Source organism: Ictalurus furcatus, chromosome 19, assembly GCF_023375685.1.
Source record: "Ictalurus furcatus strain D&B chromosome 19, Billie_1.0, whole genome shotgun sequence".
NCBI classification, from domain to species: domain Eukaryota; kingdom Metazoa; phylum Chordata; class Actinopteri; order Siluriformes; family Ictaluridae; genus Ictalurus; species Ictalurus furcatus.
The window spans coordinates 19937643-19964581 of NC_071273.1; the positions used below are offsets into that span (position 1 = coordinate 19937643).

Here is a 26939-nt window from a genome sequence, read left to right on the forward strand (position 1 = left end):
TTTCTCCCTTTTGTTCCTTTTAAATACGCCCAAATCCCAATGGATGCCAAATTCTTTATGTTGTTGTGCAATCGTATTTGGTGCACTATGAACAAACAGGTGTGTAGAGAGAAACTCACAGTGTACAGGGAAAGGTAAAGCGCCCAGAGGCAGAAATAAACCAGACTGTCTCTCAGGCCACTCAGAAGCACGGCTCCCAGGCTCAGCAGCGCCCCCAACAGGCAGATGAGCTCCAGACCCTGCTGAGGTCCGATACTCAAGGACGGAGCCAGCCACAGGAGGGACGGGACGTCCTTCAGCTTCTCCAGCAGGGGAGTCTGCACTCGAGGTATACGCACTGGCTTTATACCATCCTCCCCATACAGACCTGCACACATTAACACACACACACACACGAATCACCTTACAACACATAGCATATAAAGCAAATAAAGTCAAGACAACTAAAACACACTGAGATCAATTTGTTCACGTCGGCTCTGCAGAACATTCAGGGCAAAATTAAATACAGGCTCTTTCATAAACACATATTTACATGCTGTGTATTGAAACATGATAAAATCATTCTTGACCTTTCCTTGTTTTGTTGGGGTTTTTTTTAAACTTAGCAGACTTTCTACGATGCTCAGTTTCTCATCTGACATGTAAGCATCATTAACTGGATCACGGAAAGGTAAAACATGAAGTGTGGTATGCATTAGCGAGGCTGCATGGGTGAAGAAAATGAGGAACTGTCTCAGATCAAGGAAGCAGTTGTACTACTAGCCATATTTCGATTGGATCCTAAAACACTTCCTCAACCTCAGCTAGTGACATGTAGCAATCTCAACTGGAGATGTGAGCGAGATTACTTTAACTCCACTCGCATCGTTAGATTTATTCGTACCTGATCGCAATCTGTTCCTAATCAACGTCGTTGGCTCTGTTTCCCAAAATATAAACAAACTTGTGGCCTAATTTAAACCAACACGACCCTGACCAGGCAGCTACTAAAGATGGTGGAGAACATAATCCAGCACACATACGCTCTCACGCTTCATATCTGATGACATACATTGAAAAAATCTCCTGCTTAGGTGATGTTTTCTGGCTTCCCACAGGATTGCTCTGGTCTCAATGTGTGCAAAGTGTGAGCAAGCATAAAAAATTTTTATTAAAAAAACACAACAATTTTTTTCCCCCGCCAAATGTATTCGTATCCTGTTGAAGCCTTACATCTCTAGTCTAAAGACAACGGATTTAAAAACTTGACAATATCGTCCATATGTTTTCCAAAATATTTGATGAAGTTCCAGGTCTGAAAATGGGTGTATTTTAACCCCATATTTTTCCAGAGCTGTGCAAGAATACTGATTTTCTTTTGCCTAAGCATATTTTTGTACTGTCTTCAAACTATATTTGTTGCTTTGGGAAGCATAGCTAGGTAGATTTACACACATTACACATGTTGTGCTGCTGGATTTGACCCGACTCTGCAAAGCCAATCAGATGCTTCTGAACCTCTGACAAAATGACAGTATAGCTTTCACAAAATTAGTTCCTTTGAGTGTTAAGCACCGCTCGTCCAGTCATACATGATCAGAGTTGATCTGCATGAAAACAACCAGAAGTGAACAGTAAGCTTTTTTTTACATTAATTTTTTTTTTTTTTTGGAAAATGTGCCACTCCTTCCCTCTCTTTCACCTCGTAACACGCAAAGACGCGCTCAAGTACATGGAAAGCGCCATTAAACATGCAGGATCTGTAATATCGAGTGTGTACGTTTAGCAGGTTGGTAATATGTTGCGAGTGTATCTACACGGTAGTGTCTGGGTCATGCGTTTTGTTTTTTTCATTTAGCTTTCTCTTAATCTGACAATCACGCCTCGAGCGACCCTACATGCACAGAGGAGACAATTATACTGCTGAGTTTCAGCCCTCAAACAAATGCAGATTTAACTGTAGAAACGTTCTGAATTATTCATATCAATACGCAACAAACGTACTGATATGGATGATGGAACCGTCGAGATCGATCAGATCAACGGCTTAGCTTAGTCAGTGTGGTTCCGTTTGGGTTTTGCACTTGGCTTAACGCTCTTCTATTCAAACACAAAATCATTTTAAACCCTGCTAACCCAGTCTGTTCCAGTGTATTCAAACCCAGTAATCAGGAAGGTTCAACATTTTAGCTCTCCCCAACACTCCTGAACCAAACATCTAGTGTTTGTGATTGCTTAGTGAAGTCATCTGAGAGCTGTGACATGAGTGAGAGCAACAATATGGGCTTTCCGGGGGTCCCAGAGAACCAGTTTAGGAAACACTGACCCATTACTCTGATTTCTCCTACGGTTGCAAATGAATTCTGACTTTCTCATCACTACTATCTCACTGCGGAATGAGCACATGATCGTGCATGATGTTAACAAGCAGGAAGATTACCCCCCTCAGCCATGTTATAAATATTGCCGGAATACAACAACCAAGCTTAGTATAAAACGCTGCAACTCTCTGATGACAGAACCAGCAACAAGAGCACGGTTTGCAATTAGACATAATGAAGCCCAGTATTTCCTGTTTCCTGCTATAAAGCTAATAACTATACTGAAGTTTCATTCACTTCTAGTGGCTCTTCCCAAATGCTTTTTTGTGTGCAAAGCATAGTATATACACAGTACATATACACCATATGGGGAACATGTGGACAACTGACCAATCACACTCATGTGCTTGTTGAACATCTCATTTCAGATTTATTCTGGTATAATAAGTTTGATCTTTCCACTAGATTTTACATTTATGGTATTCAGCAGACGCCCGTATCCAGAGCAATTTACATTTATCTCATTCATACATCTGAGCATTTAAGAGTAAAGGCCTTGCTCAAGGGCCCAACAGTGGCAATTCAGCAGTGCTGGGGTTTGAACTGACGACTTTCTGAGCAGTAGACCTTAACCACTGAGCCACCACAAGAGCATTAGTCTAGCACAAGAGCATGGCACTGATGTGTGAGGAGGTCTAGGGTGCAATAAGTGTTCCCATTCATCCCAAAGGTGTTCAGTGGGGTTGAGGTCAGGGCTCTGTGCCGGCCCCTCAAGTTCTTCTACTCCAACCTTAACACAGCATGTCTTCACGGAGCTCGTTTTGAGCTCAGGGGCACCGTCATGCTGGAACAGGTTCGGGTCTCTTAATTCCAGTGAAAGGATATTACTCCTTGTATTGTTTGCCGCTTGAGATCTCGCGTTGCTTGTACTGCATTTCCTCATTTGGATAAAAGCGTCTGCTAAATGTAAAACTGTAATGCCTCAGTATGCAAAGACGTTCTATACAGTTGTGGACGTCAAACTTTGTAGTAGCAGATTCTACATGGTCAACAGTACTGATATAAAATTAAACAACATGTCCTAGCCACTTAAATGGAGCAGATGGTATCTGAGAAGAGCGCGTGCAATCCCACAAATCAGACCAAGATGCATTGGTTATCTTAAGTATTTTAAATGCTTTTTTTAATGACCGTACAATCACAGGACTATTAGCCATACACATATTGGGTCAGACTGATCATGTGCTACTTCACGCAAACACTTCTGCTTGAGGGTGACGTCATCGCACACGCAGAGTGATGACGGGTCAGTTTGCTACGCGCTCCTTTTTTTTTTTCTCCTCGTGCCCCCCCAAAAGAAAGACGTCGCACGCGCTGGGTGTTGTAATCCATTTTATGATCCGATTCCACTTTTATAAACACTACCAGCTCTTATAGTTTATTGCGTTTTGTAAGCAGGTCTGTTTTCATATGTGCACTCGGCATGGGTTTAGCGTCAGTTTACAGACTGGCATGTGGAGGGGGGAAAACCCCCCAGAATACTAGAAAAGTACAGAACTTCACTTTCATACGTTCTCCGAACAGCACTCGGTTGAATGCACGAGCTCTAGCATGAAAACCCACACGCAGTTCACACAAAAACAAATAGGAAATATTCCGATTTAATGAGCGCCGCGCCCAAAGAAAAGAAAAAAAATCTCCTCGTGCATGGTAGAGTGTTACTTCCTACCTGGTATCTGGATGTAGAGAGACGCAAAAGCAAATAAATATATGCTCGCTATGCTCCACAGAAACATTTGCCTTGGGACCAGCACGCCACCCATTTTCCACATTTAATTCCGAGAGATATAGACGTGCTTTCCGAGAGAGAGAGAGAAGTGGGATCTTTTTTTTTCAGCGCGTGAGCGGGAAGCAACGTTTGGAGTGGCGTGGAAGCGCGTGGGTGGAGTTAATTCCGCACATGGAGGAGCACATGCGCGTGCAGCAGCGACGGCGAGACGTCTGCAAACCTAAACCAGCGCGAGCGCCACGTTGAGTTTGTACTTATATATCCATCCATCCATCCATCTTCAACCGCTTACTCCTTTTCAGGGTCGCGGGGGAACCTGGAGCCTATCCCAGGAAGCATCGGGCGCAAGGCAGGGTTGTACTTATATATTTATGTATTTATTACAGTCCTGGGCGTGGCTAAGTGATATTTAGTGCCACCCCAGTAAGAGTCCTCGTCTCTGGAGGTTATGATTAGGTAGTGGTGCATGTTCTAGTGATGTGTCATTTTAAACGAATCTTTAATATGACTCCGGAACAACGAGTTGTCTCAGAGAGTGATTCGTTCATTTTTGACCGGGCATGCGCTGCAGCATTCCCATAGGTTCTGTACAGGAAACGGAAATGATTAGTTCAGCTCTTGAGTCTTTGGGTTTGAGTCGTTCGTTCATTCTTCCGGTGATCGCAGCATAGGAAATACACCATGCAGTACCTGATACAGAAATGATTAGTTCACGTCTCGAGTCTTCGGGTTCGAGTTGTTCGTTCATCACGTCACAACCGCACTGCATTCAGTCTATGGGGCGGTCACGGGTTGAATGAACGACTCGAACCCGAAAACTCGAGAGGTGAACTAATCATTTCTGTATCCGGTGAACAGATGTGACAAAAGAAAGAACGACTCGGATCAGGAGGTGAGGTGAAATAACAGACTGTGTAGCCTGAAGGCCAAATGCGAAGCTATTAATTAATCATTTCTGTTTCTCATAATTCAGACTTAGTTGCATTTGCTTAGTTTATTTTTTATTCCAAATGTAATCAACATTTGTGTAAGTATTAGATGTGGAATTAAACATTTTTAACGTTTTAATTATATTCTGCTGAAATGAACGAAATGACTCGAAAAAGATTCGTTCATTTTGCTGAATGAGATTCAAAGATCCGAGTTGGTAAAATGAACCGAACTTCCCATCACTAGCATGTTCCAGTGGTTTCAGTCAGGAGAAAAATGGACAGTGCTAACCTTATTTGTTTGTTGTTGCCTTTCTGAAAGAAAAAAAAAAACTGACCACTTAATATGCCAAATGAACACTTGCATCCTATCATCTGCTGTAAATGTGGCATTCATCTTCAAGTCAGGGCTCATAAAAAAATTGAGTTCCTGAGTTGTAATGACAACATTATGGTGGTGTTCAAGTGCATAATTATATTTCCAACAGGACTTGAAGGCAACTCAAAACTGATCAACTTTGTACTATACAAATAGCAGAATACCCACTTAACATCGAGTTCATTTCATCAGTGTCTGATGTCCAGGATTGCCAATGAATGTAATGTCATTCAGGAACAAGTGAGTTTAGCTAGCTAACACAAACGATTCCCCACAAACTAGATCCGAAATCTGTCTCTTTCAAAGATGGTGCTTTCTACCACCCCTTAAGAAAGAGAAAGTCACTTAACCATCCAAAACTAGCCCGTGTGAGTTGGAGTTTCTCAAACAAACATCTAACCAAAACATAACTGGTGGTTTACTCTGAAAGAGGTGTTTCAAGGGGTCTTTGTTAGGATAATGGTTCTAGATTTTTAAATTTTTCTTTAAAAAAAAAAATAAATAAAAAAAAAAGACAATTGTATGGTTCTATATTAAACCTTTTATAACCACCATTAAAGTCCAGAAAGAACCTTTTAGGGTGCTAGACAACCCCCCCCCTCACAGAACTGTATTGCATAAGTGATCAGTCTTGAGTAGTTTCATAGAAATGTACCCCACACACACGTCAATAAAAAAAAACCTCCATCCTGAATGACTCATTAACAAGTGATCCTTTAACAGCATCAAGATATAATTTCTTTAAATGAAATTGAGGGAACATTTTAGTAAACCATCACCTTTTTGGTTTATTGTCACTTTGGCTAGCATTTTCCCCTAAATTACCCACAATGCCATATGACTGCAAGTAGAGTGATGCAGTGAGATGTCCATGCTTCATCTCTACCTAAAGGAAGTGATGCAGCAGCACTTTAGTCTTTTATTCTGTCCAGCTCACTCACCTTGTCATCTGTACACATTACTCAAACAGATCAGCTTCCAAAGCTTAAATTTCACACACATACTGCCAATGCAATCACACTCATCATCGCAACTCTGCAGTAACTGCACCTGTGCTGTAAAACTGCACTGCATGCTCTTGCACTTTTGTTTTTACGAGCTGACAGCAAAACCAGACCGTTATCATACTTTTGTCCAAGATCACTGAAATTCTTCCTATTAAACCTCAGTGCAAGTGTGATAGCAATGTCTCCCTGTGAGATCGGAGTGGCACACAACCACTAACTTCACAACAATAAAAAGATACAGCACCAAATCAACATCTCACATTCCAGTTTCAACATTTAATGCATTTCTACATGGAGTTCTCATTTAAAGGTCTTCCCTGGAGATTAGAGTACACCAATACATACAAAGTTAAAAGTTGCATTCTTTTTTATTTTAGTCCTTCATGGTTCTTAATCGTCTCAATCCAGGACTGGAAGCCGGACAGTCTAGTAAAGATAGCTGGTTTCTGTTGATCACACCGCTTGACCCCCAGTGCCATCATGCCAGCCAGATAGTACCGTCCATTCTTTTGGCACAGAAGAGGTGCACCAGCATCACCCTACAAAGATGAAACAGGGACCAAAAAGAGATTGTTCGTGTTAGAGTTTGTTGTCCACCAAAACATTCAGTAACTCATGAAAATTTAACAGTATACAAAAAATGTGATAAGTGGCCCCTGCTGACTTCCATTCATTCTTAGCCCAGTTGAACTACAGTACCAGGCAGGATGATGAGGCAGCAGGTTGAGTGCAAAGCAGGGCATTGGAGCTGAAAACCTGACCCCAGCCGTTCCAGCAGGCCTGCTCAGGTAGTGGATTCACTTGGGCCTGATGCAGAACATCAGGACTCAGATTTGCTAGACAAACAGAAGAAGGAAAAGAAAAAAAGAAAAGAAAAAAAAACCCCCACAAGCTCAGTCCTATACTGGTCATACTACAAGAGGGGATAAAGGGTATATGTTTTAAGCAAATAGTGAAGCTTACGTGTTGATCTTTTATAACCCCATCCTGTTACCACACAAGACAAGCCTTGATCAAACGTCATGTCTTCATCTGGGATACAAACTGGCAATACTGAAGATCCTGGAGGAAACCCAGCATACCATCAAAAACCAATATGGTCTAGGGCAGGGGTGTCCAATGTTATCTGGAAAGGGCCAGTGTGGGTGCAGGTTTTCATTCCAATCAAGCAGAAGCCACACCCGAGACTACTGAAAGTCAAGATCAACTACTTAAACAGGTGGAATCAGGTGTGGCTCCTGCTTGGTTGGAATGAAAACCTGCACCCACACTGGCCCTTTCCAGATAACATTGGACACCCTGGTCTAGGGTAACAGTTTCTAATCATGGTCCTGGAGACTCTCAGAACGGGGTGTACTCCTTGCTGCAGAACCAGAAGTCCACAGGGTTTAGCTGCATCTGATCCAACTCATCCCAAATGCCTAACCTTGACCCATAAGGTGCTGTACAACACTGAACACACTTATCCAGCCTGAAACACCATGTAGTCTCTACCCTGTGGACTTTTGGTTTGAATCTGCCCAGGTAAAACGAGCTGGATCAGGTCTGACTCCACCCCCTGGTCTTTTGGTTCTATAGCAAAGGGTACTTTCCTGTCCTGCACATGTTCGTGTTTTCCCTGCTCCAACACACCAGATTCAACCAATCAGCTAATTAAAAGCCCTTCCTAAGTTGAAGTGGAGGAGTTTGAGCAAGGAAAAACAAAATGTGCAAGACTGGGTGTTCTCCAGCTCCAGGGTTGGGAACCTGTGGTCTAGGATGTAGTCATGTACCTAGTCGAGCTGGAACACGGAGGTAGATGAGAGTGAGGTCATGCAGCGGAGGGTAGCTGCCATCATAGGGCTGACTGTAGACTGCCTTGATTGATACTTGCTGACTTCCCACCATAAGATCATGAGCACCAAGCACCACCATATCTCCAGCTCTGCAGAAGAGGTCAATTCAAATCCTCAAATGGGAACCAATTTTTTACTCGGAACAATCAAAAGGTTAGAAGCCATAGTACATCTTGGTATAAACAAATTTCGTGCATGTTGCTCGGTTGACTTACTCAGCACGGCAGTGGCGTGCAGTCAGAACCCAGCGTTCGTCAATCAGGGTGCCACTGCAGTAGTGGAGTTCTTCACTTTGCAAGCTGACCTGCCATGGCCAGGAGTGAGGACATGCCTCGGTCACGTTTGCCACTCTCAGCTCTCCACTGGGCTCAGATGACTCGAAACCTACAAATCCTTGATCCATCCTGCAGGGTTTCACCTCAGCCTGACCACAGTTTTTCACTTGCATGGAAAACACAACCAGGACAAACTTACACCCGCTTAACATTCATTCATCCTTAGCCAAGGATAGAGATCCTGCAATACCTAAAGAAAAATCCTTCAAGTTTCCTATAATTTCAGGAAGTTATAGAATGGAGCACAGTTTATCAAGTGGTGTGGTTGCTCATGATAGTATCAGTATAGCTCATGATCACCGTCATCTCAGTCTGGGGAAAAAGCAGAGTCAATTTTTTGGATCTCTTACACCCGTCCACCAAGTTTACAACTATATTAATCCCACAAGGGCCAATTACCATAGGGCTTAGTACAACACACAACTGACATTCAAGGACATGTCAAACATAAGCATGCTAAAACATTTAAATAATGCAGCACGCTTCAATATTAATTGAGTTACTTATAAATAAAAAAAAAAACAAATTAAAAATCACTTGAATATTAGCCTTTGGCACAAAGGTAAACTTGTAAGGGTGCCTTTGGGCAGGTGTATGACCAATAGTTCCATTTATGGCATTTTTGGCAGACTACCCTATCCATATCAACTTACATTCATTTATACAACTGAGCAGTTGAGGATTAAGGGCCTTGCTCAAGGGCCCAGCAGTGGCAGTACTGGGATTTGAACTCATTACCTTCCCATCAGTAGTCCAACATCTTAACCACTGAGCTATTCACTGCCCAAAAATTCTCAATATATGTGCAGGGGGTGTGTATAATACCAAATAAAACCCATAATACTCCAAGCCTCAAATTTTGACAATACAGAATGTATTGAACTAATGTATTTATCAAGTCTAGTGTCTCCAGTGCATCCTCTGACAAATCCAAAGAAATAAGGAGCTTACCTTCATCTTTAGTGGATGGAAATAGTTTTCTGCTCTCTACATGCCAACCCCAGCCCCCCCAAAAAGAGAAAAAAAAAAAAGAACATTAAGAGGCAAAATTCTTTGGTGAATTGTGTTCAAAGTGTGTAGAGAGAAGGGGCTGGGGTGGGGGGGAAGCCTACCGGAAAAAGAAACAAAATACAAAAGCAGTATTACCTGTTAATGTCTTCCATGTGACATCAGCTCCAAGTTGATCTTCAGGTGGAGGAAAAGTATTAGTAGACTCCATCATGTACATGACTTTGCTTTTGATTCAAATTTTTTTTTTTTTTTTTTTTTTTTTTAAGTCATACCATCAACTATGGAATTAATCCACTCCGTGTAAAAAGTAACTCTGGTGTAGACCCCTGGTTTCTGAGCACGGCCACAACCCACTCCCCAGCTAACGATTCCAGCAACTTCATACCGCTCTCCTGTGAAGCAGGACAGTGGACCCCCAGAATCCCCCTGTTCAGAAAGACACCGTTTGGAGTGGGGGTTAGCACCAACTTTACGTGTCCACTCAAGTTTAGGGAAATGTACATAGAAAGAAATGGGAGGTTTTACGAAGGGGAAGACTTAATTCATCAAATTGACCAAAAGCCTGTAAGATCCTATACTGTACCTGACACGCATCCACACCTCCTGCTTCCTGTCCAGCACACATCATAGAGGAACGGATAACCCCGCCATAAACTTTGAGGCAAGTATCAAACTCCAATATGGTAATGTTGGCTTCTTGAAGCTTGTCAGCACGGGGGCCACCTGGGTAGATGGTGTTATTCAAATGCAGATTTTAAAAAAGAAATTATATTTAAAAAAAAAAAAAAAAAAATTCATATTGTGAAGAAATTCCAATGAAAGTCACTCTGTTCTCCATCTGTTCACGTCTCAAAGAACAGATGCTAGAGAAGTCAGATACATGCAGCATCAAGTCCAGAATATTATACTACAGTGCTGCTGCTCTCAATTTTGATTAGCCAGAATTTAATGATTGCTTTTCTGTAACAGCAGCTCTGACGTCATATAAGCAGATTTATAGAGTTCATTCGAACATATCATTCCTAAGAACAAGCTGACGAATCACAAACTGACTAAAAACCTATAATTTCGATATGAGGTTTTCTGTACAGACGTATTTAGCGTTTATGGAAAGGAGCCTCCAGTGTCAGTACAGAATTTTGTTCCTTATTTTCAACTACAGTCAATTACAACATTTTCCATACCATTAGGACGAACACATGAACTTAATAGTAATAGATAGATATATAAACAGAGGTTTATCACCACAAGTAACAAAATGGTCAAATTGTGCATGTTAAGATATAAAACCATTCTTCCTGACTCATCTGCGCCACCTTTCCCAGACCTCTTGGCACATTAATCTTGACCAATAACCAGTTATAACTCAAATAGAGGCACATTTTCCTTTTCTCCCCATTTGAAAGCTACTGGATGGCAAACCTTCCCGCTCTACTGTACATGTTCTCCAATCTTGTATATGCCTGTGATGGTCACTGGAGAGACACCTACTCTCAGTGGTGGAACCCCAGCCTGTAATGGCACATCGTTTCAGTGAAGGCAAGTCTCCGCTCCAGACAGGAATGGGCCTCACACACTCGTCAAACACCAATGGAGTCTGCAGCTTCAGCAGGGCGATGTCGTTTTCTTTGGTTATGCCGTTAAAGTCCTTGTGAGTGATGATTTTAACCACTTTGGAATTCTGAACACAAGACGAGGACAGATTAATCATAAACCTTATTTATAGAGCACTTTTCATACATGTGGTCACTAAATAGAGTGTGGTAATAAAACAGACAAGGATTAGAGTGAGAATATGAGTAGAAAAAAATATTAGGAGATAAAAACCACCAAGTCAACCGCGATGCCTCTGTACCAACAAGTCTAATCGTTCTTGTTACCAATTTGTTCACCTGAAAGCCTTAAATACTTCAAAAACAAGAAGGAAGCAAACACACAACCCTCAGACATTGGACCCTACCGTGACCATCCAATTTCAAACATCTAATCAGGTCATCTGCCGAGTGTATTGAGAGTGAATGCTTAATGCAAAGTGGTATAAAGTCCCACAGTTTTGAAGCAGCGCAACAAAAAGAGGCCTCTCTCCTCTGTCTGTTTTATAGAGGCCTTTTCTAGAAGGCGACATTAGCAATTCTCAGGTCACAGAAAAGACATTTGCTGAAGTACATAAGTGCTAAGCCATTCAAAGCTTTACAAATAATAGACTTTAAAACTGATCCTGGAAGCTACAGCTAACCAGTGCAGCTCTGACGAGACAGGCTCAGAGTTGAAATGAAACTAAATACAGGAGGTATGAAAGTGATTAAGATGCATGTATATACTTACCTGCTGGCAGGACTCATGTTCATTTTCCATATCATGTTTCCCAACCTTCACTGACCAGAAAGATTCTTTAGAATATCTGTCAATGGAAGCAGAGAGACTTATCAAGTGTTCCACACACACACACACACACACACACACACCCCTATTCAGATCTCTGAACACCACACAAAGCAAGTCCAAATAGACCACCTAAGAAATACCGAGGAATAAAAGTTCAACAGGATATGTTCGAGTGGTGTGAATCAGAGACATGGTGGGTCATCACATTGCAATATAATGCATTGCTCAACCGTAGTAGTTTCTTCAAGCTAATCGCTATATAGGGTGGCTAAAAGCTGATCTCTCATCACACAACCAGCAGTCACTGACCTTGATACAGGATCAGATCAGCCCTACTTTAGATAGTTGTAACCATCCTGGGTCAAGGTGGATCCAGAGTCTATTCCAGGAACACGGCACAAGGCATGAATACCAGTCCACTGCAGAGTGCCACTCACACAGTGTCACACACATTCACACCTAGGGGCAATTTATCATAGCCAATCCACCAACCAGAGAACTTGGAAGAAACCCACATGAACACAGGAGAACATGCAAAACACCATACAGACGACAGCAACCCAAGAATTGAACCAGTGACCCAGAGCTGTGAGGCAGCAAGGCTACCTGCTACACCCTCATTCTGCCCCCACTAGCTTGCCTCCAAAGAAAAGTTCTACCCACATCATATGACTTTCAAGTTCTCACACTAATTCAGCAAATTCATCTCATCCAGTTTGCATTAGGTTAGATTTACCGTCTAAAACAGTGGCTGGCTGTGACAATCCAGTACTGGCTGAGGATGGCACCACCACAGGCTGGCATGTCAGCAAAACACAGCACTGTCTGCCAGGGCCATGAGTGAGGCCACGCCTCTTTCCCACCCACAATCCGTGGCTCCGCCTCCTCCTCCTTAGTGAAAGCTCTCATACCTGCTATAGCTGTACCAAACAGCAAAACATTAGATTTAACAGCAACATACAAAGAAAATAAGTCGGAGAAGCAAAAAAATATATTTAAAAAAATGATTTGCTAAAGTTCAGTCTGTAATCATACCGTGCAAATTGTTTTCAGTTGTGGGGTTTCCATTAGGAACCGGATGTGATGTGCCTCCATCCAGAGTGGAAAGCTTCCCAGCTTCAATGTTTACGAGACAGAGACAGAGAGAGAGAGAGAGCGCTTTATGTAACTAAACACACAAGGATTGTTTGCTACAGATTTTACGTGTCTAAACCTCAACACTTAAGTCCTCAATATTTACCTCAAGAGAATGAACATAAGTACGCTAGAACTCACCGAGTCCACAATTAAATAACGTTAAGACAAGGCATGTAACAGCAAACATCACTTTCCTGCTTATAATTACTATCAGAGCTTTAAAAATAAAATAAACAGCCATAAATCACCACACTACTAATCGAAACGCTTAAATAAGTCAGAGAAACCGCCAGCTTTAACACCTGCAACCAATTAAAACCTAATTAAAGTCTAACCTACAATCAACGGCGGGGAAACTTTAGCATGTGGCCACAAGGGGGCAGCACGATATCATATGTAGCACTCATGAGCTGTAATCCATACGACTCACTTTAGTGATTCGATTCTTTCGGTTGTAATGAATCGTACTTGAGTTCGATTCCTTTGATTCACCAGTAAGAAACAGAATTTGTTGGACAACCTGTATCTACAGAGCTAACTGAATTTAAGACTGATGGAAAAAAAAAGAATGTAATATTTAGAATAGTACAATTATGTTGTTAAATTCATTTAATCAGTTTAATAATCTATCTCACTGACATTCAGCAACTGCTTTAATGATTATGATAATGAGTCTTTATTGATCACATATACATTACAGCACAGTGAAATTCTTTTCTTCACATACCCCAGCATGCCAGGAAGTTGGGGTCAGAGTGCAGGCCATATTACAGCACCACTGGAGCAGAGAGAGGGTTAAGGGCCTTGCACAGGGGCCCAACAGTGTCAGCTTGGCAGCACTGGGGCTTGAACCCCCGACCTTCTGATCAGTAACCCAGTCTTAATCGCTAAGCCACCACTGCCCCCTGCTTTATCCTGGTCAGGGTATTGGGAGATCCAGAGCCTACCCTGGGGCACACCAGGTATGAGGTGGGAATATACACTGAATAGGACAGCAGTCTATTGCAGAGAACCAAGCACACATGTTCACACTCACACACATACAGTAAGGGCAATCTTATCCAATCCACCTACTGGCAAGTTTTTGTGAGGTTGGAGGAAACTGGAGAACCCGGAGAAAACCAACACAAACACAGGAAGAACATGCACAGAAACTCTACACAGACGGGATCGAACCGAGTCCCATCAAGTTCAATAATCTGCTTCCATGATTGTTTACCTAGATGCTAGGAAGCTAGCAGATGCCATATCTTGAATTAAGCTTTGCCACCCCAACTCTGACTTCATATGCCTTCTCCATAAGGTCTTTTACTCCTATGAATGTTTTGTAGACTTGCATCACATGGACTCTTGTCACTGTAGAAGGTACCAGAGCATCCATGCCTCCACCACCAGGCTTCATAACAGCTTCTTTCCTGAAGCTGTCAAGACTATAACACACGCATCTACAAACACACACCTGAACTAATCAAACACTTCCCAACACCCATCTTACAACCATCACTGCACACCTGCACTTTGTAGTGCCGCTATGACACTTTCTACCCAATTGCTCAATAGGATCAGGAGCCTATAGTTTACAGGCAAGTGGTTGCACTGGTTTCTTCCATCCAGTACTATTGTGTTGTCTTGTCTAGTTAGCGTGCACTGTCCTGAGTATTTATTATATACTATGCACTAATCTCAGTGGTATATTTGCATTATATGTAGTCCTGTGTACCATGTTACTGTATTATGTGTTGCACCGCGATCCTGCATTTGGTTTCGGTGTTACGAGTTATATACTGTAGAGGAATGACAGTAAAACCCCACTTGGCTTGACCTGACATGTCTAGCTCAGGCTTACTGAAACCATCTTTGTGTTATTATTTGCATTTTGATCAAATACCTTGAATACAGATCAACTCTGGAGTCAATGCATGAACATTGCACCAAGCAATAAATCAGATATTCTGAAAACCCAATACTTTGTGCTTCTGCCCCATATGTCTGGACACACCACTGGTGCCAGTGTTAATCCAATCTACGTTATACTGGAAGATTGTCAACATACATTGAATGCACATTATTAGGAAACTACTCCTTAGGCGGCTAATTCTGGGTAAGCACACTTTGTTAATTTGCTCATTTTGTTTACTTAACTTTATTGACCATGAAATGATCTACAGGAATTGTCTGTACTAGAGGGAGCCATGCTAAAATAAAGGGCAACAAGGCATGAATTAATAAACCGAGAGAACAAATGATCACGTTGTGCTTTACAATGAGCGCTGAAATAAATGATACACGATGAAACAGGTGTTCAAAACAGTTTCACACCTCATAACTGTCAGGGGTAGGGGAAACCTTCCAACAGTCACATAGTGATGCATGACACAGCATTTTCTGTAAAAACCGCTGACATACAGCCATCTTATCGTTACATCTTCTCCCCTTTGTACACTTTGGATCACGTGTCCAGAATATGGAGCTATCTGCTCGTCAGCTACAGGTATCCTGTCTTTCAGAGCTATGAATAGCCCGATCGTAGCCTCATATCCTTTTCTTCCTCAGCGAGCGCTTTTTGTATGTTAGAGGATTTTGTAGCATCTGTTACCTTCAAGACGGTTTCTCTGATGTTGTCTAAATGATCATTTCATACTTCAGAACTTCATTTCCCCAGTAAACTCCTTTATGGGAGTAAAAATGAAATCATATTAATCATAATTAATCATAATCATACATTAATCATTTCCTGTTCAATGAACACGCTTGGCACACTAGTATTACTTACAGTCATTTATAATAATGAATGAACTTTAGCAGTGTCATTTCTTCATATTTCCTGGAAATTTTTCATACGTTAAATATTTCTCTGGTGTCAGGTACAGTGAGCGTGGAATCCCTGTGAGCCATATACAAGCCTTCAGAAATAATCGTGCTGTACATTTTGGATATTCTTTATTTAAATAAACAAACATGATTTCACATGGGTTTCTGAAACGAGATGAAACGCACTGCTACTGCTGAAGGTCTTCCATGACAGCCGAAGTATATGAAGGACTCGTTAATGAAATGATGACCACGACTAAACAAGGATAAAATACGAGTGTCATAAAAGCACATCCTCATCCTATCGTCTTGATATCGTTTCACGTCACGTAAACAGTCTTCATTAATAGGCAAAATAAGAAGAGATTTATATGCAAATCGTTGCACAGTTCCTCACGATGACGTTCGTCGTTCTGGATAGTCCACATCGGAAAAAAAAACTTTCACCATTTAAAAAAAAGGAAAAAAAAGAAAAGGGAAAAATGTTTAAATAACTCAATAGAAACAGGGTGACATTCTTGGCGCAGAAAACGACCGTGTCATTTATTTTTATCTAAGCAAGTTTATACATGATTCAAAGTCACTCGTACAATCACGGATAAAAACTGCACCCAAAAAAAACAAAAAAACAAAAAAAAACCCACAAACAAAAAAACACCTTCCGATCAAATGGAGAGCGGCGTCATGTTCACAGAACATATTCAGAGAGCGTTCCAGCTCTAAGAGCCCCTGTCCTGTTGATCCTGTCGGTTTGGATGAAAGCTCCTCGAGTATGTGAGATGCAGCAGATTAATGAGATACACGTTTTTGCAAGGGGCCTTCAAAATGTTCTGATCAGAGATCAGATAAAGCTAAAGATACAATGAGTCGATGAGGCTACCATATGATGCACCACACTCTGCCTCACTATTGCAGTGTGGAGCCTTAACGTTAGCCTTGGATCTCCTTTTACAGATTTCTTCCCCAGCACCACTGATTACAGAAGGCGCTTCTACAGCAGTCAGCTCAGAATCTCGGTATCGACTCTTCAAGCCCTCGGTAAGCTAATCTCCTGATTGTGTTTTAAAGGCTCCTTTATCCTCCCTGCAGTTTCTTCTCCAGTCTGTCCAGCTTGGCCAGGTTCTCCTTCAGCAGCTTGGAGCCAGGAGAGAGCAGGAGAGCTCTTTGGTAGTACGTTCTTGCCGCTACATAGTCTCCCTGCAAGAACAGGCACATCTTAAGCAACATGTCAATCATTTTTAAATGAGAATAAGCATTGATTACCCTCATGAGAGACAGTAATGTAGACCTACCAACCCCAGAGAGGAATAAAGCGAGGGGATGTTAAAAAGGGGAAAAACGCAGTACATCTCTTGTCTAAGATGATTTTTTTTTTTAATGCTGTGCACGTATATACAGGGTTATACAGTAACCACCAGGCACTTGGGGAGAAAAAAAGCTTCTCTGTTTTAGATACGACGTAGAAACTAGAAAATTTTACATGCAGGAAAGTAGAAAAGTACGATATTTGTATGTGCTGTACTTTGCATTCATGATATCTTGTACGGTCGTACCTGTATTTATTGTCATTTTTATTTAAAGCGCACCTATTATGGTTTTGAAACATGCCTAGTTTTGTTTTAAAGGTCTCATACAATAGATTTTCATGCATCCAAGGTCAAAAAACACTTTACTGTGCTCATAATTTAAACTGTAGCATAACATTTTTTCCCCTCAGTTTCAAAAATGACTCGTTCAATGATTCATTCTAAAGGATTCATTCTAAACTCCTCCTTTCATACTGTGCTCTGATTGGTCAGACGTCCAGGGGGTCAGTGAATACCAGTGAGTTGAAAATAGCTGCACAATTGTCAATCAGTCATTCCAGATGCAGACGCTGATTGCCTCATTTGCTTTTTTTTTTGGGGGGGGGGGGTGCCTGGGGGTCACTGCTCTTTTGGCGTATTTGTTAAAATGCGGAGTTCTTATGCGAAATGCGTAAAGGTTGGCAGGTTGTATTCATGCGATCCAGTAATGCTTTGCTCATTACTGTCTTCCTAAGAAAGCATCCGATATCAGATGAACTGAAATGCCCTCGTTCGTAAGTAGGCAGATGCTTTGAATATACCTTTATATGCTGTATTCCTCCCATGTTCATCCAAGCTTGTGATTGGTCAGGCTTGAGCGCAACAGCGAGTTTGTAGCTCTGTGGAAGAAAATACGCATCAGCCAGCTTGTTCCTCAGTAACAACACTAACACGCACACACATGCACACACATGCACGCACACAAATCCTCTAGCTTGCTCCAATATTAGGAAATTATTCTCCAGGACTTTTCCCACAACATTTTTAAAGATGCTGCTGCACTAACATTCGCTGACCTTAAAGGAAAAAATCTACACAATCGGCCTGTATAACAAGCGTTATAATTAATTAACATGTTGCATTTTTTTTTTTAGTTTAAACTTCATTCATCGACATGTTGGACTATATTCAATTAATGTTTTCCTACATTACTCACAATGCCGCTCAAATATCTGCTGTCAGTGGTGCAGTGGATTTATCCATCTCTACCTAGAGAGAGCGATGCAGCGGCGCTTTAGTCCTTTAGTCTGTCCAGCTCTCTCATCTCCTCATCTACACTCTGCTCAAAGCTTCAACCTTCATGCTAATGAGTCTTTATTGATCACAAATACATTACAGCACAGTGAAATTATTTTCTTCGCATACCCCATGTCAGGAAGCTGGGGTCAGAGCGCGGGGTCAGCCATGATACGGCGCTCCTGGAGTACAGAGGGTTAAGTGCCTTGCTCAAGGGTGCCCAGCAGTGGCAGCTTTGCAGTGCTGGGGCTTGAACCCTCGACCTTCTGATCAGTAACCCCGAGCCGTAACCGCCAAGCCACCACTGCCCAACGTCAAAGCAACGTCAAAACGTAATACCGAAAACGCAGTGTAACCTGGTGTGTATTCTGGAGCTTCGAGTCCAACATTGTCACCAACGTCTGTCTCTGCTACTTCTCTGCTGGATTTCTCATTAATATGACTCTGATTATCGCCAGAAAAAAAACCTGACTGCTATTCCTGTTGAATTTTTTCCCGCTATTAAAAACACCATCACGACTGCTCCAGCAATAAAAATGTCCGTCTGTGATGTCGGCACAGCACACAAACACTCATTTCTCAGAGGAATAATGAAAACAACACCAACCGACAAACTAGCACCAGAATCATCAAAACTCATCACAAATATTTCATAAGAAACACATTTTCAGGATGGATAAGACCAAATGAGAGAAAAATGCTGTGTCATGTTAAAGAGAATCCACAAAGCCCTCTGTCCTGAAGACTTTCCTATGTGATAGAAAATTCATTAACACATTTTGACCAATCAGAATCGAGACTTCAACAATTCAACAGCACTGTAGTATAAAGAAATAACTCAAACAAAATTACTTACTAATAATCTTACTAATCTAAAAGCTTCCAGGACATTTGATGGGTTTTCTCATTCCCCAGGTGTTTTCCATGACTCTGTTCCAGGATTTTCCAGGACATATTTCCACCCTGATCTAATATTGACAAGATTTGAGTTCAGTCACTCAGGCTTTCTTTATCGTCTACACTCCCTCTGGGTTTAAAAGCTTATTTCAGTCTCCTCCAATGCTTATATCACAGCACAAAGTAACTCTATACTGTATACTTTCTTCTTTTTTTTTTTTTTTGTCTTGACCCAAAATTGTCCAGCGGAACTGAGTACATCTTTATTGTCAACCTCTAAACCTGATAGCAGCCTTCAGAGGCCAAAATAAGACACGGACGAGGGCCAGGAGAGCTGGAGTCTGTCCAAGCACAAGGAGAACAGCCAAAAGAGCTGTATTTACAGGAAACGAGCGGGATTACCAGATCAGGCCAGCTGAAGCAGAATCGAGCTGAGGAAGGTAAACGTTACGCTTGATTAAAACGGAGACCGCGGGAATTCTCCGAAAATGAGCTGTGTGTGGCTTGAGATAAGAGAGTGTGGTTATTTTAGTGTCAGTTATCGGGCTGTTGGAAAGAGACATCAAGACGCGGAGGCTCTCTCTCTCTCTCTCTCGCTCACTGCTTTGGAATTTTGTTGTGCTTCCTTCTGAAGCCCGTGAGCTTTTTCTAAAGACTGTTTGTTTCTTTTCATTTCCTACCTACTTACAGTGTTTGTTCATTTCACAAAGACTCGGACTTTTCACTAAATAGGGTGGAAAGCTGTGAAAGAAAAGAAACGGCCGAGAAGGAAAATGAAGGGGAATGCGTGAACTGAGCGAATTAATAAAAAGAGGAGAAAGGAAAAATGTGTGTAAAGAAAGAGAGAGAGAGAGAGAGAGAGAGAGAGAGCGAGAGAGGGAAAGAGAAGGAGAGAGAGAGAGGGGGGAGAGGGAGGGGGGGAGAAAGATAGAGCAAGAAAGAGAGGGAAAGAGAAGGAGAGAAGGGGGGAGAGAGAGAAATAGAAAGAGAGTGAGAAAGAGAGGGAGAGAAAGAGAGAGAGAGAGGGAAAGAGAGAGGGAGAGAGAGAGAGAAATAGAGAGAGAGACAGAGAGGGAGATAGAGAGAGGGAGAGAGAAAGAGAGGGAGAGAGAGAAAGAGAGGGGGAGAGAGAGAGGGAGAGAAAGAGAGAGAGGGAGAAAGAGAAAGAGAGAGGGGGAAGGGGAGAGAGAGAGGGAAAGAGAGAGGACAAAAGAGAGAGGGAGAAAGAGAAAGAGAGGGGGGGAGTGAAGGGGAGAGAGAGAGAGAGAGAGAGAGAGAGAGAGAGAGAGAGAGAGGTCAAAGCACCTCAAAGGCTCTGTCTAGCTCATTCATCTCTCGGAGTTGGTTGCCCATGGAGAAGTGAATCTCCGCTTTCACTGTGGGGTCCATCGGCTCCTGCTGGAGCGCTCTATCTAAAGCATCCAACGCCTGTAACACACACACACACACACACACACACACACACACACACACACACACACACACACAAAGAATAAAACATACCACTTTTCCCCCAAATTTCATTCCAATGTTTTATAGTGCAAGTTTTTTTTAAAAAACAGCTCATTTAAATTTAGTTTTGTTACAAACTATTAAAACTTTATTCATATTTTAGTCATTTGGTCACTTGGTAATTATTCATAGCCACAGCTGTACCACATCTCTAGACCTTTATTCAAACATTCACTCACACATATCTACTAGGAGTGTAACGATACACAACCGCAATTTTCGATAGGTAACGATGCAGCGGCGGCGGTGTCTCGACGCGATGGCGGCGGCGGCGCCTCGACACGATACGGTTTCGATACAGCAAAAATAAGCATCGCCTGTATACGTTCCTCAGGTTTCCATTTTCAGTTGATTAAAACGTTCAGCATTATGAAAGTGCAAGAACTGAATTAGAATGAGACTGCATTAGAATATTAACAACGTTACCAACGCTCATTAAACACTGCATCTCTGGCCAGGTTTTCATTGGTGCGACTCAGGTGGGCGTGTCTAAAACACAAGGTTGATTATTTCGCATTCGGTTGTTAACTAGTAATCCTTTGTTCTCCTTCATATCGAAGAGAGCCTCTTATCTGCAGCTTTAAACTTCCCAGTCTCCATGGTGATTTCTCTAGCTCAGACTGACTCGGCAAGGAAAGACTTCGTGCTTTCGTCTAGCTCCGGCGATCGCCTCGCTGCAGACGCGTGGACGTGTTTGTGGACAAATTTAGTCAGACAATAATCAAAGTAGGCAGACGGCAAAACAACAGAAGCCAAAAGAAAAGTCCCTGCTAACATGCCAATGGAGTCTGTCCGATTAGTTAAAAAAAATAAATGAATACAGTTGTGCTCAAAAGTTTGCACACCCCTTGCAGAATCTGCTAAATCTTAATACTGTTAACAAAATAGGATCATAAAAATCCCATGTTGTTATTTATTTAGTTCTGTTACACACGCTCGATTCTTAATACTGCGTGACATTACCTGGATGATCAGCGACTGTTTATCATTTTTTAAAATTTTATTAGTATTTTGTCTTCTGGGAGACATGTAACTGTCTTATTTAGCATCTGAAGGGCGGTACTAAATGGGGGGGAAAAAGGATCTTTAAACAAAATAACAATTTACACCAATCACCCTGTTCAAAAGTTTACACCCCCCTGGCTCTTAATGCATCGTGTTACCATCTTGAGTATCAGTGAATGTTTACACTTCTGTAACAGTCGTGTACGAGTCCCTCAGTCATCCTCAGTGTGAAAAGATGGGTCTCAACATCATATAAACTCTGTTGGAAAGGGCTCGGATATACAGAAGATGCTGGAAAAGTGAAGAATGTGCAGGACCTGGAGGATTTTTCTGAAGAACAGTGGGCAGTTTAAATGCTCAGGACAAACAAGGGACTCATGAACAACTCTCACAAAACATAAACACAGTCGTTGATCATCCAGGCAACGACACACAGGATTAATAATCGAGAGTGTGTAAACTTTTGAACTGGTTCATTTGTGTAAATTCAGTTATTATTGTGTCTTGTGGACTATATGTAAACATCTGTTATGTGAAACAGCGTATTCAGGACCGAACTAAATAAATAACAACATGGGATTTTTATGATTCGTCTTATTTTGTTAACAGTATTAAGATTTAGCAGATTCTGCAACGGGTATGCAAACTTTTGGGCACAACTGTACATTAAAAAAAAATAAAAAACAACCTTAGTCCAGTGGGTGTTGCCTTTCAGTGTCTTCGCCAGGACTTTTAATTTTTGTGCATCACTAATGTGTCGAAATATTCACATAAGTGAATCACTTTATTTACTTCATATTGCATTTAAGATTAAAAAAAAAAAGATAGATAGATAGATAGAGAGAGAAAGAGAGAGAGATCCTGTATTTTATTCTCAGTTCAGGGAAAGGAGACGCAACCAAAATCTAATATCCGAGTCGAGCTCAAAGGCTTTGCTGATATAAATATTTTAAATCCTAAGTGGTTATTAATTAACACAAAATATTTAAAGATGCTCATCATCACACACACACACACACACACACACACACACACACCTCAGTGTAGTTTCCCTGCTTGCTGTAGATAGCAGACAGCAGGCGGTAACACTCTATACAGCTGTTGCTTTTCGCAATGATGCCCAGAGTCATTTTCTCGGCTTCTTTCGCACGGCCTGCCATCGCCAACACCTGAGCCTGAACACACAGAAAGAGAATGTGATTTTTGTGCACTCGACACCGCAAAGCGGCTCAGACGCTGATGTAAATCACAGCGTGGGGTCTGCAGAGACTTCATTACGCTGCTCCAGTCTGTGAGCCGTGTGCCAGAAAGCCTCATCTCTCCCAGCCTCCATAATAACTAATCACAGCACAGTGACTTCATGTAAAGCCGTTTCTTTTTCCAAACACAAACCACGCAAAGTTCAACACACATCCTAGAAAATCTGATCACACCGTCATTTCCGATCAATGTCAATCCAGTTTGTTGTTGTACCACAATACAGACAGGGGATGTTTTTACACGCCAGGATTAAAAGACTGTTTAACAGAGCTCTCACCAGAGCGAGCCAGATGTCCTGGTTGTCCGGCTGCAGCGATGCGGCCTCTCGGTACAGCTGCAGAGCCTCCTCGTAGCGGCCCGTGTTATAGTACAGCGCTCCCAGAGGAGTCAGGATATCCACCTTACGCACCACCTGCAGTGCCCTGCATCACACACACACACACACACACACACACACACACACACACACACTGAGCCTTGTACATGTGGTTCTACACTAGCGGTGGGCGATATGACAAAAAATATCATATCATGATTCTCTAAAGCATTTCTACAAAACACATTTCTAAGCATCGTGACATACTGTACAGCTTTGCTCTTAAACTGCCAAAGTAGTGCTCATTAAAAAAAGAAAACTGTATATAAATATATAATAAATATAAATAAGAATAATATTACAATAATAAGTGTTAATAATTATAATAATAATAAAAAATATAAAATCAACTGTTTTTTAATAAATTAATTTAACAAAATTGTATTGTTATTTTACAAAAATATGAACATTTATCATATTAAAATATTTAAAATAATTATTTAAATATAATTATAGTAAATATGAAAAAATATTGTTTATTAAATTTGAAAAAGAATATTTTTTATTTATAAAAAAATAAATATATTTACACTAAATAGATATATTTTTTAATTTGACCATTTTTTTTAAAAAAAACAAAAAAAATTTAACATCACATCAGCTGCTTCAATTCAGAATGCAAATATTTAAAAAAATTAATTATTTAATGAAAAGATCACAACATCTCAGAGAGGTATCCATCCATCCGTCCATTTTCCGTACTGTTTATCCTACACAGGGTCACTGGGAGCCTGGAGTCTATCCCAGGGAACTCGGGGCACAAGGCGGGACACACCCTGGACGGGGGGCAAATCCATTACACAACTGCACACGCATTCACACACTACGGACAATTTGGAAAAGCCAATCAGCCTGCAACGCACGTATTTGGACGGCGGGAGGAAAGCAGAGTACCCGGAGGAAACCCCCTGAAGCACAGGGAGAACATGCAAACTCCGCACACAGGGCGGAGGCGGGATTCGAACCTGCAACCCAGGAGGTGCGAATGCAAAATGTCCTTCTCAGAGAAGTATATTTATATAAATATAATTTATCACACTTGAAGGACACTAAATGATTTTGTTTGTTCTTACATTGTAGAAAAAAACTTTAGTTTAAGAAGGAAACAAAATACCAAGGTCATGAAATTGCACTGTGTGTGCAGGTCTACAATTAATTAGGGTGCTTTCATATGCAGTGTTTATTCTGTTAAAATGGAGCCTAGGCATGTTTTCTGGTTGTTTAGGCAGGTGAGAACACGGCTATCGCACTCGGGTGTGAACCCAAACAACTGGTCTGAGAGTGTCTGAGAGCTTCCAAGTGAAGTGAGAAAATGAATCATCTCTGAATCGACTCACTGCAGGAAACGAATCAAACACCCTAAAGGTGCTAGAGATTTCAACCCATGCCACCGTCAGAGTCACTGCAATCACATTTCTTTCCTCTTTTTGGTGTTATTAACAGAAGCTCTTGACCCGTATCTGCATGATTGTATGCTCTGTGCCGCTGCCACATGATTGGCTGATTGGATAACTGCATGAATGAACAGGAGTACCGGTGTTCCTAATAAATAACGCTACTAAATACAAAATACAATCATGTTTAAAGGCTGCTTCGGAGCAGATTTGTGCTTAAGGACTTTTTGGCAATCACAAAAAAAAAGATGAAATCAAAGATTATGTTAAATGATCTGCAATTTATTATCTTCAATCTAGTTAAGACCAGTGCGCTGGTTTCTGGAGCAGTGAAAAGCCACGCTGATGTTCACTCCTCTTCCCTTTTTTTCAGTCCCATTCCTTCGTTGTTGTTTATTTTGTAAAGAAATCCGTTGGTTGAACCGGAAGATCTGGTTGAACATCAGCCATCAATCACAGATGCTTTCATTGAGATAAATCAGTAACTCCTCTCTAATCCTATCAAACAAACCCATCACTTCCTGTTTATTTAGAGCGTACAACGGCCATGCACAAGCTGCCTTGTTTTATTTCCTACATACTGCATTTTATACCTGAAATCGTTACTTCATTACTTCACTACTGACTTTACCATCACCCTAATCTGAGCGCTTCATATCTCCGACCGAATCGAGCAGTTCCTCAGCTTACCGTTTATACCAGATCTCTGCCTCTTTACTGCCGTTAGAGGAGCGCATCAGGCGGGCCAGATTCACCATGGCAACGTAGTGAGAGGGCTTCAACTGCACGGCATGCTGGTAATGAACGGCCGCTCGCTCGCCATCACCTGAGGGAGAAGCACGAGGGCCATTTCAAGGTATTGAAATCAGTATAATATCAGAACGTGATCATACAGCTCGAAATCCAAAACTACTGGCGTGAGAATAGACCAAAAAAAATCCACTTGAACAATTAGATGTGAATTAATTAATGACCTTTTCTTTAATGAAAAAAAAAATTATAATAATAGTTTTGCTCCAAAACATAAGAAAATGTATTATTATTATTATTATTATTATTGAAGCCCTTATAGAATATATATAACAAATGCAAAAAAAAAAAAATCATTTATTTAAATAAATTAAACTACAATGTGTTGCGAAGAAAAAAAAGCAGTCATTGGAACTACAATAAGAGAGATGTTGTGTTCAGATAATACCATGATCTCTATATAAATCTATCCAATGATACAGTACGAGGATCAATGCTGCTATTTTCACATATCAAACATTCATTTTGGGGTGCCAATAATTTCGTAACAAACTTTTTTTTTTTTTTTTTTTTTTTTTGGGCAAAAAATGTTGCGTTAAAATCCAACTATCCAGTCAGTATTCTTTCTATCCGTGAATATTCATTATACTCGTTTTCATGTAGGGTGCCAATATTTCTGGAGTGGCCTGTAAATGCTGTTTGGCAGTTGTTGAGGTACTGAGATGATTTCAGGCACTGACCCGTGTCCACCAGGAACACGCCGTAGTTGTTGTGGAGGTCAGAACTGTCTGGACAATTCTCGATACCCTTTGTGTAAATCTCATTCGCTTCTGCAAACCGCTTCTGCAACCCCACACACAAACACACACACACACACACACACACACACACACACACACACGTACGTTAGTACAGCTTTTACTCTGTGATTTATTCCTTACTAGGAGAAGCTAGTTGTAGAAACAATGTAATGGAAAGATACAAGACTGATGGTGGGAATAGAAAGGTGTTCAGAAAGGTAGCGGGATGAACAGATACACAGAGAGAAAGTGAGGAGGGGAAGAAAGAGAGAAGAAGGAGATACCTGGTCAGCGTAGAGAGACGCTAAGCTGGAGTAGGCGTCAGCAAACTGTGGCCCGAAGCGAATCGATTCCTTTAGCATGTGCTCAGCTTTTTCCTCCTTCCCCTGCGACCTGCGCATCGTCGTTCCAGATATTATTAGAAGAATAGGAGCTACAGTGA

At 41.4% G+C, this 26939-nt stretch overlaps 4 protein-coding genes across 4 annotated transcripts in view; all 4 read right to left on the reverse strand.

The window, feature by feature from the left end:
- Positions 1-4379, reverse strand: part of lmf2b (lipase maturation factor 2b) — a 16481-nt gene extending 12102 nt beyond the window's left edge. Inside the window, exons 1-2 of the mRNA XM_053650565.1 lie at positions 4033-4379; positions 120-367 (exon numbers count right to left, since the gene is read on the reverse strand). Of these exons, the coding sequence (XP_053506540.1) occupies positions 120-367; positions 4033-4135 (351 nt within the window). The 5' untranslated portion in view covers positions 4136-4379. The remainder of the gene's footprint in view (positions 1-119; positions 368-4032) is intronic.
- Positions 4380-4840: 461 nt separating this feature from the next.
- Positions 4841-11529, reverse strand: ovch1 (ovochymase 1). Its single transcript, XM_053650029.1, has 3 exons — positions 10958-11529; positions 10172-10336; positions 4841-10014 (listed from the first exon to the last, which is right to left on the reverse strand). Exons 1-3 carry the CDS (start codon positions 11297-11299, stop codon positions 9850-9852), a joined length of 672 nt encoding a protein of 223 aa, XP_053506004.1. The 5' UTR covers positions 11300-11529; the 3' UTR covers positions 4841-9849.
- LOC128623140 (chymotrypsin B-like) lies at positions 6776-8645 on the reverse strand. The gene is made up of 4 exons (XM_053650028.1): positions 8458-8645; positions 8180-8331; positions 7107-7243; positions 6776-6946 (listed from the first exon to the last, which is right to left on the reverse strand). Exons 1-4 carry the CDS (start codon positions 8643-8645, stop codon positions 6776-6778), a joined length of 648 nt encoding a protein of 215 aa, XP_053506003.1.
- Positions 11530-14985: 3456 nt separating the features above from the next.
- tmtc1 (transmembrane O-mannosyltransferase targeting cadherins 1) overlaps positions 14986-26939 on the reverse strand; it is a 50958-nt gene continuing 39004 nt past the window's right edge. Inside the window, exons 13-20 of the mRNA XM_053649988.1 lie at positions 26782-26890; positions 26438-26540; positions 25638-25773; positions 23455-23599; positions 22955-23092; positions 20706-20828; positions 18029-18106; positions 14986-17118 (exon numbers count right to left, since the gene is read on the reverse strand). Of these exons, the coding sequence (XP_053505963.1) occupies positions 16996-17118; positions 18029-18106; positions 20706-20828; positions 22955-23092; positions 23455-23599; positions 25638-25773; positions 26438-26540; positions 26782-26890 (955 nt within the window). The 3' untranslated portion in view covers positions 14986-16995. The remainder of the gene's footprint in view (positions 17119-18028; positions 18107-20705; positions 20829-22954; positions 23093-23454; positions 23600-25637; positions 25774-26437; positions 26541-26781; positions 26891-26939) is intronic.